This window comes from Rhinolophus hipposideros (assembly GCF_964194185.1).
Source record: "Rhinolophus hipposideros genome assembly, chromosome: 23".
NCBI classification, from domain to species: domain Eukaryota; kingdom Metazoa; phylum Chordata; class Mammalia; order Chiroptera; family Rhinolophidae; genus Rhinolophus; species Rhinolophus hipposideros.
The window spans coordinates 1,593,959-1,608,626 of record NC_138069.1 but is presented as its reverse complement, the minus strand read 5'-3'; the positions used below and the strand labels follow the sequence as shown (position 1 = coordinate 1,608,626).

Here is a 14,668-nt window from a genome sequence, read left to right as displayed (position 1 = left end):
GTATTTCTGTGGTGTCTGTTGTCACTTCTCCTCTTTCATTTCTGATTTTATTAATTTGGGTCCTCTCTCTCCTTTTTTTAATGAGTCTGGCTAAAGGTTTGTCAATTTTGTTTATCTTCTCTAAGAACCAACTCTTGGATTCATTGATCTTTTGTATTGTTTTTCTGGTTTCTATTTCATTTATTTCTGCTCTGATCCTTATTATCTCCTTCCTTGTGCTCCCTTTGGGTTTATTTTGCTGTTCTTTTTCCAGATCCCTTAAGTGTGAAGATAAACTGTCAATTAGTGATGTTTCTTGTTTCTTTAGGTAGGCCTGCAGTGCTATGAACTTCCCTCTTAGGACTGCTTTCGCAGCATCCCATAGATTTTGGGTCGTCGTGTTCTCATTCTCATTTGTCTCAAGATATCTTTTGATTTCTTCTTTGATCTGCTGCTTGACCCATTCATTATTTAGCAACATGTTATTCAGCCTCCATGAATTGGTGTATCTTCCTGGTTTTTTTCCCCTGTAGTTCATTTCTAATTTCATAGCACTGTGGTCAGAGAAGACAATTGGTATGATTTCAATTTTCTTAAATTTATCGAGGCTTGTCTTGTGTCCTAACATATGATCTATTTTAGAAAATGTTCCATGAGCACTTGAGAAGAACGTGTATTCTGCAGCATTGGGGTGAAATGCTCTGAAAATATCAATTAAGTCCAACTGCTCCAAAGTATCATTTAAGGCTGTTGTTTCCATATTGATTTTCTGTCTGGAGGACCTGTCCCTTGTTGTCAGAGGTGTGTTGAAGTCCCCTACTATGATAGTGTTGCTGTTGATCTCTGTCTTTATGTCCATCAGTACCTGTTTTATATATTTAGGTGCTCCTATGTTAGGTGCATAGATGTTTACTAGGGTTATGTCCTCTTGTCGGATTGATCCCTTTATTATTATATAGTGCCCATCTTTGTCTTTTAATATTTTTTTCATTTTAAAGTCTATTTTGTCAGATATAAGTATTGCAACTCCAGCTTTTTTTTTGCTTCCATTTGCATGAAATATGTTACTCCAACCCTTCACTTTCAGCCTGTGTGTGTCTTTTGATCTGAAATGAGTCTCTTGTATACAGCATATACAAGGGTCTTGTTTCTTTATCCACTCAGCCACCCTATGTCTCTTGATTGGAGCGTTTAATCCATTTACATTTAAAGTGATTATTGATAGGTACATAGTTATTGCCATTTTTAGATTTGTAGTAAATTGTTTTCATCTTTCTTCTATTTACAGAAATCCTTTTAGTATTTCTTGCAATGCTGGCTTGGTTGTCATAAATTCTTTCAGTTTGTTCTTTTCTGGGAAGCTCTTTATCTCTCCCTCAACTTTAAATGATAGCCTTGCTGGATAAAGCAATCTAGGTTGTAGGCCTTTGTGTTCCATCACTTTGAGTATCTCCTGCCACTCCCTCCTCGCCTTCAATGTTTCTGTAGAAAAGTCATTTGATAGTCTTATGGGAGTTCCCTTGTATGTAACCTTCTGCCTTTCTCTTGCTGCTTTCAAGATTCTCTCTTTGTCTTTAAGCTTTGCCATTTTAACTATAATGTGTCTTGGTGTGGGCCTGTTTGGGTTTATCCTGGTTGGAACTCTCTGCACTTCCTGGGCTTGTATGTTGGTTTCCTTCATCAGGTTAGGGAAGTTTTCGGACATTATTACCTCAAATATGTTCTCAATCCCTTGCTTCTTCTCTTCGCCTTCTGGTATTCCTATGATGCGCATGTTGTTGCGCTTGATGTTATCCCAGAGGTCTCTTAACCCATCTTCATTGTTTTTTATTCTTTTTTCTTTCTGTTGTTCAGTTTGAGTGATCTCTGCTAACTTGTCTTCTAAGTCGCTGATTCGATCCTCTGCTTCATCTAACCTGCTGGTCATTCCTTCAAGTGAGTTCTTAATTTCGGTAATTGTGTTTTTTAGTTCTAGCTGGTTGTTCGTTAAGATTTCTACATCCTTTTTTAGCTCTAACTGGTTGTTCTTTATGATTTCTATGTCCTTCTTTATGTCTTCTCTAAGCTCCTTAAACATTCTTATCACCAGTGTTCTGAACTCTGTCTCTGACATGTTGGTTACCTCTGCTTCATTTGGTTCCAGTTGTGGAGGTTTCTTCTGTTCTTTTATTTGGGACATGTTTCTTTGTCTCCCCATTCTGACTGACTCTCTGTGTTTGCTTTGATGTATTAGGAAGATCCCCTAGAGCTCTTAGTTCTTGCTGGGTTATCTTATGTAGTATGTGTCTTTTATATTTGACTTGGACTACTTCGTTCTTCTCTGCATGTGCTCCACAGGTGGCTCGTGTGTTTAGTATATCGTCCTGTTCAAGAAGAACTTTGATTGCTTTTTGCTTGTGAGTAGGTGGGCTTAACTCCTAGGCCGTCTAGTTGTGAAACTTGGCTCTGCTCACCACAGGGTGTTCTGCTGGGTGAGGGTTGGCCACTTAAATGAGGTTTGGCCTCTATGGGCTCTTGTGCCTTTAGAGAATTCCCTCTGGGTGTGTGACTTGTAGGTCAAACTCAGTAGTACTCTGGTTTGGTCCAGAGTTGGCTTCTGGAAAATGTTGAATCTTGTGCCTCTTAAGCTGGGCCCTGGTAGGGCAGTTTCAGCACAAATCAAGTTACCAAGTACAACAACAACAACAACAACAAAGAAAACAAATCAAGTACATTCACATGTAAAATACAACCAACAATCCCCCCTCAACATAGGCAAAGATATCAAAGCAATAATGACAGAACAAAGCAAATCACTACAAGCAGGAAAAAAAAAAAAAAAGTACCAAGCAAAGCAAAACAGAAAGCAGAACCAGTCTTGGCTTAAGCCCACCAGGTAATCTCCAGGTTGTCCTCTGCTGTGCCAAAGAGTTCCCTGCCTATTGCGCAGGCAGCACTGGTCACCTGGTGCCCAGAGTGAATTTGGGAGTGTAGATTTAAATGCGAGGGGCTGAGGGGTCTGGATGACAGTTTTCAGAGAGACCATGCAGTTTCTGTCCTTTCCTGCACAAATGCACGCTGAGAGTAGCTCCACCAGCCCTGTGTTCAGTATTCCTGAGTCTTAGGGCCCTCCTTCCATGGGTGACTTGTAGGTCAAACCCGGTAGTACTCTGGTTTGGTCCAGAGTTGGCTTCTGGATATGTTGAATCTTGTGCCTCTTAATCTGGGCCCTGGTAGGGCAGTTTCAGCACAAATAAAGTTACCAAGTACAACAACAACAACAACAACAACAACAAGGAAAACAAATCAAGTACATTGACATGTAAAATACAACCGACAATCCCCACTCAACATAGGCAAAGATATCAAAGAAATAAAGACAGAACAAAGCAAATCACAACAAGCAAAGAAAAGAAAAAAAAAGAAGAGAAAGAAAGAAAAAAAAGAAAAAGAAAAGAAAGGAAAAAAGAGAAAAACAAAGCAAAACAACACAAAACAAAACAAAAACAAAAGCAAAAAAACAAAAAAGCAAAACAAAACAAACAAACAAACAAACAAAAAAATCACCAAGCAAAGCAAAACAGAAAGCAGCACCAGTCTTGGCTTAAGCCCACCAGGTAATCTCCAGGTTGTCCTCCGCTGTGCCAAAGAGTTCCCTGCCTAGTGCGCAGGCATCGCTAGTCACCTGGTGCCCAGAGTGAATTTGGGAGTGTAGATTTAAATGTGAGGGGCTGAGGGGTCTGGATGACAGTTTTCAGAGAGACCATGCAGTTTCTGTCCTTTCCTGCACAAATGCACGCTGAGAGTAGCTCCAACAGTCCTGTGCCCAGTACTCCTGAGTCTTAGGGCCCTCCTTCCAAGGATGAGTGGGAGGGGGCGGGCGGGAGATCTCTAAGCTGCTGAAAGCCGGGAGCTGCGACTGCCACTTACTGCTGAACTCAGGGATTGCTTCCGCGGTTGCCCTTGCCCCGCCGCAGGCCAGCCAGAAAGGGTGGGGCCTGGGGATGGAGGGGTCTCCTCCCTCCCAGGCCAGCCACTCACACTCCTCCCGCAGGCCTGAAAAGGTGGTGGCTGGGGGTGTGGGAGTCTCCTCTCTCCTCGTCCAGCGAAAATCCCCTCCTCCCAGCCTCTTCTGAAGGTCAGAGCCGGCTGCCAATCTTCCCAGCGCCTGAGCGCAGACGCCCCTCTGTAATCTGACACTGTTTCTCAGTTAGGGGTAGTTTAAGTCTCTGGAAGGGCGGGGGGAGGATTCGAAAAGCGCGGTGAGGGGCCCAGGTGTGGCGTCTCAGTTCTTTGTCTGCCCTAGGGCCCACGAGCTGCCTGCCCCGGCGGGAGCGATCAGCTGTGGGACACAGGGAAAGAGCCCACCTCCTGGACCCTATGCTCTCCGCTGCACCCTGGGCTCCCATGGGACTCTAGAGCCCCGGGTGCTCCCTTCCCCTGCTTCTGTGGGCACGCTCCTCCCCCGCTCGCTCCACTAGTGCACCTCAAAGCAAACCTTCCACGAGCCTCCGTTCCGACCTGGGAGCCGCGCAGCGCAGCTGATGCTGTACGGCCTGTGCTCCGCTGCGGGGGGGGGGGGGGGGGGGGGGGAGTTAGTGTTTTCACTTTGCGCCCCTCTCTCCTCCCCCGCTTGCCTAACTAGCGCACTCCAAAGCAAACCTTCCACGAGTCTGCGCTCCGTCGTCCTGGCGCCGCGGCGGCGGTTGCCGCTGGCCTCGGCTCCGCGGGGGTGGGGGTGGGGGGGCGCGCGCTTCCACTTCGCTGTCCTGCCTCCTCCCCTGCTTGCAATCCGCGCTCACCTTCAGGTGAATTCCTCCACGAGTCTCCCCGCTGTTCTGCGTGTTCTATATCTCCCTGTGTCTTTAGAGCTGCGGTTTACCGCCGCAGCCGCCGCCGCCGGCTTGATTCCACCGCGAGACCGCGCGTTTCCTCTCCGCTCCCTTCTTTCTTCCCCTGCTCGCCCAATTTGCGCACCTTCAAGTAATCCTTACACGAGTCTCTTAGGAGTCTCTTAGCTGTTCTGCGTGATGAGCGAAGAGTTGTTTGATGGGTTATATGTCCTGTTTGTAATAAAATCCGGAGGAGAACTCAGAAAATGTGCCCGGCTGCCGCCATTCCTATGACGTCACTCAAGATTGCAGTTCTGAAAAACCTCAAAGAGATGCAAGAAAACACAGAAAGGCAATTTAATGAATTCACAAACACAATCAAAGAACAACATGAGCATTTTACGAAAGAGATTGAAATTTTAAAAAAGAACCAAATAGAATTTCTGGAGATTAAGAACTCAATAGAAGAAATTAAGAATGAAATAACCAGCTTAGGTAGTAGAGTTGACCAGATGGAGGAAAGAATCAATGACATCGAAGATAGAAACCTGAAATTACAGGTGGAAGAAGAAAGAAACTGGAGACTTAAAAGAAATGAAAGAGCTCTACAAGAACTTTCTGACTTTATAAGAAAGAGCAATGTAAGAAAAATGGGCATACCAGAAGGAGAAGAAAGAGAGACGGGAACAGAGAATATATTCAAAGAAATTGTTGATAAGAACTTCCCAAATTTGTGGACAGAACTGGATCCTCGAATCCAAGAAGCAAATAGAACACGTAATTACCTCAATCTCAACAGGCCTTCTCCAAGGCACATTGTATTGAAGCTGTCTAAAATCAACGACAAAGAAAGAATCCTCAAGGCAGCCAGGGAAAAGAAGCCGTTAACCTACAAAGGAAAGCCCATTAGATTATCATCAGATTTTTCAGCAGAAACTCTACAAGCCAGGAGTGAGTGGAACCAAATATTCAAACTATTGAAAGAGAGAAATCATGAGCCAAGAATAATATATCCAGCAAAGATATCCTTTAGATATGAAGGAGGAATAAAGACCTTTCCAGACATCCAGAAGCTGAGGGAATTTTCTAATACACGACCTGCACTACAAGAAATACTAAAGGAGGCTGATTCGACCACCATCAATAGGGACAATTTGTGGCAACATAAAAAGGGGAGAGTAAACGCCTGAACTGTAATATGGGAATAGAGAAAGTAAGCATTCTGAAGAAACTGGAATACTCTAAATATCAAACTTTCTTTTACATAAACCTAAGGGTAACCACTCAAAAAAATTCCAGAACTGAAATATATACGGTAATAAAAGAAGAAACAGAGGGAAGCATCATAGAATACCACCACACAGAAATAATAGACAACACCAAAAAGGCATAGAAACAATGGAGACAGAGCCTTACCAGAAAAGTAAAGATAGTATGACAGGAAATCCTCACGTATCAATAATCACCCTAAATGTAAATGGACTGAACTCACCAATAAAAAGGAGCAGAGTAGCAGATTGGATCAAAAAACTAAACCCAACCATATGCTGTCTCCAAGAGACACATCTCAGCTACAAGGACAAACATAGACTCAAAGTGAAAGGGTGGTAATTGACACTCCAAGCAAATGGTACCTAGAGAAAATTAAGTGTAGCCATACTGATATCAGATGAAACAGACTTCAGGGTGAAAAAGATAACCAGAGACAAAGATGGACATTTCATAATGGTAAAGGGGACTATACAACAAGAAAACATAATAGTCATCAATATTTATACCCCAATCAGGGACCACCGAAATATACCAAGCAACTACTAACAGAACTAAAGGGAGAAATTGACCAAAACACAATTATACTAGGGGACTTAAATACATCATTGACAGCTATGGATAGATCATCCAAACAGAAAATAAAAAACAAAATAGTAGCCCTAAATGACACATTGGATGAAACGGAGATCATTGACATATATAGAGCACTTCATCCTAAAACATCAGACTATACATTCTTTTCTAGTGTACATGGAACATTCTCAAGGATAGACCATATATTGAGGCATAAAAGCAGCCTCAGCAAATTTAAGAAGATTGAAATCATACCAAGCATATTCTCTGATCACAAGGCTTTGAAATTGGATATCAACTAAGAAAAGAAAGCAGGAAAAAAAACACAAGTACATGGAGATTAAACAACATACTTTTAAAGAAGGACTGGGTCAAAGAAGAAATTAGAGGAGAGATCAAAAGATACATAGAGACAAATGACAATGAAAATACATCGTACTAAAATTTTTGGGATGCAGTGAAAGCAGTTTTAAGAGGGAAATTTATAAGATTACAGGCCTATCTCAAGAAACAAGAAAAATCCCAAATAAATAACCTCATGTTACACCTTAAAGAACTAGAAAAAGAAGAACAAGTGAAACCCAAGGTCAGCAGAAAAAAGGAAATAACAAAAATCGGAGCAGAGCTCAATGAAATAGAGAACAAAAAGACAATAGAAAAAATTAATGTGACAAAGAGCTGGTTCTTTGAAAAAATTAATAAAATCGACAAACCCTTGGCTAGACTCACTAAGATAAAAAGAGAGAAGACACTAATTAACAACATCAGAAATGAAAAAGGGGAAATTATCACGGACACCACAGAAATACAAAGGATCATGCAAGAATACTATGAGGGATTATGTGCCACCAAATTCAATAACTTAAAAGAAATGGACAAGTTCTTAAAAACATATAGCCTTCCAAAGCTGAACCATGAAGAACTGGAAAATCTAAACAGACCCATCACCAATAACGAAATTGAATCAGTCATCCAAAACCTTCCCAAAAGCAAAAGTCCTGGAGCAGATGGCTTCACTAGTGAATTCTACCAAACCTTCAAAGTGGATCTATACCAATCCTGCTCAAACTCTTCCAAAAAATTGAAGAAGAGTCAGTACTCCCTAACTCATTTTATGAGGCCAAAATTACCCTGATACCAAATCCTGGTAAGGACAACACAAAAAAAGAAAACTACAGACCAATATCTCTGATGAATACTGATGCAAAAATACTAAACAAAATTCTAGCAAATCGAATGCAATGATGCATTAAAAAGATTATTCATCACGACCAAGTGGGGTTCATCCCCGGGGCACAAGGATGGTTCAACATTCGCAAATCCATCAATGTGATACATCACATAAACAAAATAAAGGACAAAAATCATAGGATTCTATCAATTGATGCAGAAAAAGCATTTGCCATGATACAACATCCATTCATGATTAAAACACTTAATAAAATTGGTATAGAAGGAAAATACCTTAACATAATAAAAGCCATCTATGACAAGCCCTCAGCTAATCTCATAATTAATGGTGAAAAACTGAAGCCCTTTGCTCTACGTTCAGGAACGCGACAGGGCTGTCCCCTATCACCTCTGCTTTTCAACATAGTGTTCGAAGTCCTTGCCAGAGCCATCAGGCAAGAGAAAGAAATAAAAGGCATCCAAATTGGGAATGAAGAAGTTAAATTATCTCTCTGCAGATGACATGATGCTATGTATAGAAAACCCTAAAGACTCCACCAAAAAGCTGTCAGAAACAATCAACGAATACAGTAAAGTTGCTGGCTACAAAATCAACGTACAAAAGTCCATTGCATTCCTATATACTAACAATGAAATCTCAGAAAAAGAAATACAAAAAACAATTTCCTTTGCAATTGAGCAAAAAGAATAAAATACCTAGAAATAAACTTAATCAAGGATGTGAAGGATTTATATGCTGAAAACTATACGACATTTTTGAAAGAAATTGAAGAAGACACAAAGAAATGGAAAGACATTCCGTGCTCATGGATTGTAAGAATCAACATAGTTAAACTGGTCATATTACCCAAAGCAATATACAGATTTAATGCAATCCCCATCAAAATCCCAATGGCATTTTTTAAAGAAATAGAACAAAAAATCATCAGATTCTTTTGGAACCACCAAAGACCCTGAATAGCCAAAGCAATCTTAAGAAAAAAGAACAAAGCTGGCGGTATCACACTGCCTGACTTTAGCTTGTACTACAGGGCTACACTAATCAAAACAGCATAGTATTGGCAGAAAAACAGACACAAAGACCAATGGAATAGAATTGAGAACCCAGAAATAAAACCACATAAATATGGACAGATAATTTTTGACAAAGAAGCTAAAAACATACAATGGAGGAAAGACAGCCTCTTCAATAAATGGTGCTGGGAGAATTGGATAGCGACGTACAAAAGAATGAAACTGGACTGTTATCTGTCACCATGTACCAAAATTAATTCAAAATGGATCAAAGACTTAAGCATAAGACCTGACACAATAAACTGCATTGAAGAAAACATAGGTACTAAACTTATGGACCTTGGGTTCAAAGAGCATTTTATGAATTTGACTCCAAAGGCAATGGAAGTAAAAACTAAAATAAACAAATGGGATTATATGAAACTGAAAAGCTTCTGCACAGCAAAAGAAACTATTGACAAAATAATGAGGCAACCAACTGAATGGGAGAAGATTTTCGCAAACAGTTCCTCTGATAAGGGGCTAATATCCAAAATATACAAGGAACTCATGAAACTCAACAACAAAAAAACAAACAACCCAATTGAAAAATGGACAGAGGACCTGAAGAGACATTTCTCCAAAGAGGATATACAAATGGCAAATAGACATATGAAAAAATGCTCAACATCGCTAATCATCAGAGAAATGCAAATGAAAACCACAATGAGATATCACCTCACCCCAGTCAGAATGGCTTTCATCAACAAAACAAATAGTAACAAGTGTTGGAGAGGCTGTGGAGAAAAAGGAACTCTCATACACTGTTGGTGGGAATGCAGACTGGTGCAGCCGCTATGGAAGGCAGTGTGGAGGTTCCTCAAGAAATTACGAATAGAATTACCATATGACCCAGCAATCGCTCTCCTGGGTATCTACCCCAAAAATATAAAAGCATTTCTCTATAGAGACACGTGTACGCCAATGTTCATTGCAGCTTTGTTTACGGTGGCCAAGACATGGAAACAACCAAAATGTCCTTCGATAGATGAATGGATAAAGAAGTTGTGGTACATATACACAATGGAATACTATTCGGCGTTAAGGAAAGATGATATAGGAGCATTTGTGACAACATGGATGGATCTCGAGAGAATAATGCTAAGTGAAATAAGTCAGACAGAAAAAGCAGAGAACCCTATGATTTCACTGATATGTGGTATATAAACCAAAAAGAACAAGACAAACAAATGAGAAACAAAAACTCATAGACACAGACAATAATTTAGTGGTTACCAGAGGGTAAGGGGGTGGGGGGTGGGTGATGAGGGTAAAGCGGATCAAATATATGGTGATGGAAGGAGAACTGACTCTGGGTGGTGAACACACAATGGGATTTATAGACGATGTAATACAGAATTGTACACCTGAAATCTATGTAAATTTACTAACAATTGTCACCCCAATAAAATTAATTAAAAAAAAATGGATCAAAGACTTAAGCATAAGACCTGACACAATAAACTGCATAGAAGAAAACATAGGTACTAAACTTATGGACCTTGGGTTCAAAGAGCATTTTATGAATTTGACTCCAAACACAATGGAATTAAAGCTAAAATAAACAAATGGGAGTATATGAAACTTAAAAGTTTTTGCACAGCAAAAGAAACCATCGACAAAATAAAGAGGCAACCTCCTGAATGGGAAAAGATTTTTGCAAACAGTTCCTCCGATAAGGGGCTAATATCCAAAATATACAAGGAACTCATGAAACTCAACAATAAAAAAACAAACAACCCAATTGAAAAATGGGCAGAGGACCTGTTATTTAAATATTTCCCTCTAAAATGTTGAATAATATTGATGCTTCTAGAAACTTCACCATTTTTACCTTGTTTTACATGACTCTGATATTGAATATTCTGGAGTTTCTGGTATCCCACCTGTCCATTGCTGCCTGCCAAACTACTCCGAAACTTAGTGGGTTAGAATAATTACCATTTTATTACAGTTCCCTATTTTTTGGTTTAGGAATTTAGGCGGGGATCAACTCAGAGGCTCCTCTGCTTAGTGCTGTGTTTACTGAGGTCACTGGGTGGTATTTAACTGGTGGGTGGGCTGGTCAGGAGGGTCCAGGCTGGCTTCAGGTGGGACTGTGGAGGACAGCTTTTACTTGAAGTCTCTCTAGCATGGCTGTCTTAGGGTAGGTGGACTCCTCCCTTGGTGACCCAGGGACCCAGAAAGAGTGTGAGTAGCAGGAAGCTGACAGATTTCTTATGGTCTTGCCTAGGAAGATGTAGAATATTACTTTCACTTCATTCTAATGGTCTCCACCTCTCGCTGCAAGGAGAAGAAGAGACTTTGAGGTCATCTTTAATGTAGAGCAGCTATTTTGAGAAACGTCATCCTCAGCACTCTCACATGTGTCCTGGAATTAGGCCAGATCACTAAAAAGCTAGATTGACTTTCTTGGGATCCATGTCACATTGCTTTCATCGAGGCGTGTCTTGGACCTCTGCTATTTGGAACAGTTAGAAGAAAAAGCTCACATACCTCACTATGTTCACTAAGCTGGTTCTAAAGGGCTTGTAGCTGTTTTCACGGGTTGTTCTACAGGCAGCCCAGGGGAGAAATTCTTTTTTTTTTTTTGTACCAGGAACAGTTATGTTTCTTTCATGTTTCATAAATCAAATCCTGCAGCTTTATGATTCATATTTTCTTTTTGCCTTTACTGTTAGAAAAACTTCAGTTTTCCCTTTTGTCCTGTCACATATTTATGATTATAATAATATTTTATTTTCTATGCTTGCTTAATATTTGACATATGTGGCAGGGAGGTAAAAACAAATAAATTAAATGTAAATAAATCTAAAACATGAAAAAAATGCAAACATATTGCCTGGGCTTATGGCTTTGTTCTACTAAAGGAGATAGCCATACAGACTGTAGTGCTCATCTCAGCTCCTTCAGTCACCAGAGGGACCTTGGCCAAGTCACTGCAACCTCTCTAATCATCAAATTCTTATATGACAATGGAATATCATAAAAGTGATTACTTACATCGTGAAGTTACTTGAGGTTTAAACCAGATGATGTATATACTTAATCTAATATCTGTATCTTGGAAGCCTTGTGCAAACATTAGCTGTTAAAATGACTTGAACTTGTTATTTAAAGTTGCATTATCCTTAACCGATTGTGTTTATATTTTGTGTTCTCAACTAAGAATGTATTCCTTTTTTAGATAAGAGACTGCTGCTGTTTTGATTTGTACCCATAGAATCTAATACAGACTCTTATACATCCATGATAAATATGCTTGTCCTAGTATCAGTCAATGGTAGGGAAACTTTCTACAGAAGAAAAAATTGGAAGTACAGAAAAAGAAATCATCAGTTTGGGTCACAGGAAGAAGAAAGTCATTTACATTTTTTCATTTTTAAGATTTTATTGGGAAAAGGAAACAGGACTTTATTGGGGAACAGTGTGTACTTCCACTTTTTTCCAAGTCAAGTTGTTGTCCTTTCAATCTTAGTTGTGGAGGGTGCCGTTCAGCTTCAAGTTGTTGTCCTTTCAGTCTTAGTTTTGGAGGGCGCAGCTCAGCTCCAGGTCCAGTTGCCGTTTCTAGTTGCAGGGGGCACAGCCCACCATCCCTTGCGGGAGTTGAACCAACAACCTTGTGGTCTAGAGAATGCATTCCAACCAACTGAGCCATCCAAGAGCTCAGCGGCAGCTCAGCTCAAGGTGCTGTGTTCAATCTTAGTTGCAGGGAGCACTGTCCACCATCCATTGCGGGACTCGAGGAATTGAACTGGCAACCTCGTGGTTGAGAGCCCACTGGCCCATGTGGGAATCGAACCAGCAGCCTTCGGAGTTAGGAGCATGGAGCTCTAACCGTCTGAGCCACTGGGCCCACATCTACTTTTTTTTGCAGGTTATTTCAAAGTCACATAAAATTTATGGAGAGCTAAATATATGGAAACGAACATAATTTTTTTGCAAGTAACACAAGATTATATTTCAGTTGTACATTATATATACTTGGGAGTAATGGGAAAGGAAGACAGAAGATTAGAAAGAGACAAATAGGAGAAAACTAGAAGAAAAAATAGAAAGATTAAAAAGAGCAAGAATCAGGAAATTAGAAATTAAATAATTTGACAAATACTTATTGAATGTCAATTCTCTTTAAACAATTCCTAAAAATATATAGCCTCTTAGAATTAAAGACTATTGTGAGAGGTGGGATTTTAGGCACTGTGACCACACGGGATGTGAGATGTTTTGGACAGAAAATTTGGGGTATCCTGAAATCTCTAAACATTTACACTGTTTGGTTATTGGCTCCTTAAGTGAAAGGTGCTTTCAGCACACAATACACCTGCTTGGTGCTCTGTAATCAATGGGGATAGTCACATCTCAGGTCTTCATCTTCTGCAAAGCCTCCAGACCCTTGCCAGGAGTCTTCTCAGAGCTCCCTTCATATCCTTATTCCTCAGGGTATAGATGAAGGGATTGAGGGTGGGAGTGATTATGGAGTAGAAGAGGGAGATGAACTTGCCCTGCTCTTGGGAGTAGCTGGAAGGGGGCTGCAGGTACATGTAGATGGCAGGGAGGTAGAAGAGGGAGACCACCACCAGGTGGGAGGAACAGGTCCCAAAGGCCTTGTGCAGTCCCTTGGAGGACTGGATCCTGAGCACTGCACAGGCAATGAAGCCGTAGGAGAGCAGGATGAGAGCTAGGGGGACCAGCACGAAGAAGGCCACCAGCACAGCCAATGTGGTGTCATTCATGGCTGTATCTGCACATGACAACTTGATCATAGCTGGCACCTCACAGAAGAAGTTGTTTAGCACCTGCTGCCCACAAAAAGGCAACTGCACTGTCAGGACTACCTGAACTAGGGAGTTGCCAAAGCCACTGAGCCAGGCCACGAGCATGAGCTGTTGGCAGAGAGGCCCGTGCATGACAAGGGTGTACCGCAGGGGCTTGCAGATGGCCACATAGCGGTCCAGGGCCATGGCGGCCAAAACGACACACTCAGTGCAGCCCAACCAGTGGAAAATCGCGTATTGCGCTGTGCAGCCGCTGTAGCTGATGGTCTTTCTGGAGCCTCCCATGTTGGCCAGCATCTGAGGGACCGTGGTGGTGGTGTAGCAGAGGTCCAGGAAGGACAGGTGCCTGAGGAAAGTGTACATGGGGCTCTGGAGTTGGGGGTCCAGCCGGGACACCAGGATGATGGTGATGTTCCCCAACATGGCAAGGACGTAAGACCCCAGGAGGACCACAAAGAGAGGGAGCTCCAGCCATGGCCTGTCAGAAACACCTAGAAGGATGAAGTCCCTCGGGGGGTCCCACAGGAAGCTCTGGTTGTCAGTTCTCATGCTGAGGCATTTTCTGGTACCTGTGATGAATCAAGAAAGTCGGACGGAATAAAATCTGAGAAGAGGAATCACTTGCCTTCCTCAGTCTGGGTGTGCTTTCCCACGCAGGCCCCATGCTGTCCTCTGTGGAAACACTGACATGTGGGGAGTCAGAGCCAGGCTGCAGAGCAGCTGCACATGTGTCCTGCTCTCCCTCCTGCTCTGTGAATTTGTGAAAGCATAGCGTATGGACAGTTTTCTTCCAGCTTGGTCAAAGTCTGCCCTAGCTCTTCCCATCACCATCAGAATGTTTGACTCCTCTCTACAAACTCATTGACAGGGAATGGACCACTCTCTTAGGCTTTCATATTTTGCATTTTTGGAGGTGGAGGTGGGAGGGAAGTGAGAGGTGGCATAGAGCAAGCGTAGGGCTTTGCAAATAGCTGGGTGGTTTACTAACATGTACATAGCCTATCACCTCCC

General features: G+C 41.6%; 1 protein-coding gene across 1 annotated transcript; it reads right to left on the bottom strand.

Moving 5' to 3' along the window:
• Positions 1-13,249: 13,249 nt before the first annotated feature.
• Positions 13,250-14,206, bottom strand: OR2B11 (olfactory receptor family 2 subfamily B member 11; the record flags this gene model as incomplete). Its single annotated transcript, XM_081034868.1, has 1 exon — positions 13,250-14,206. One exon carries the CDS (start codon positions 14,204-14,206, stop codon positions 13,250-13,252), a length of 957 nt encoding a protein of 318 aa, XP_080890994.1.
• Positions 14,207-14,668: the final 462 nt, after the last annotated feature.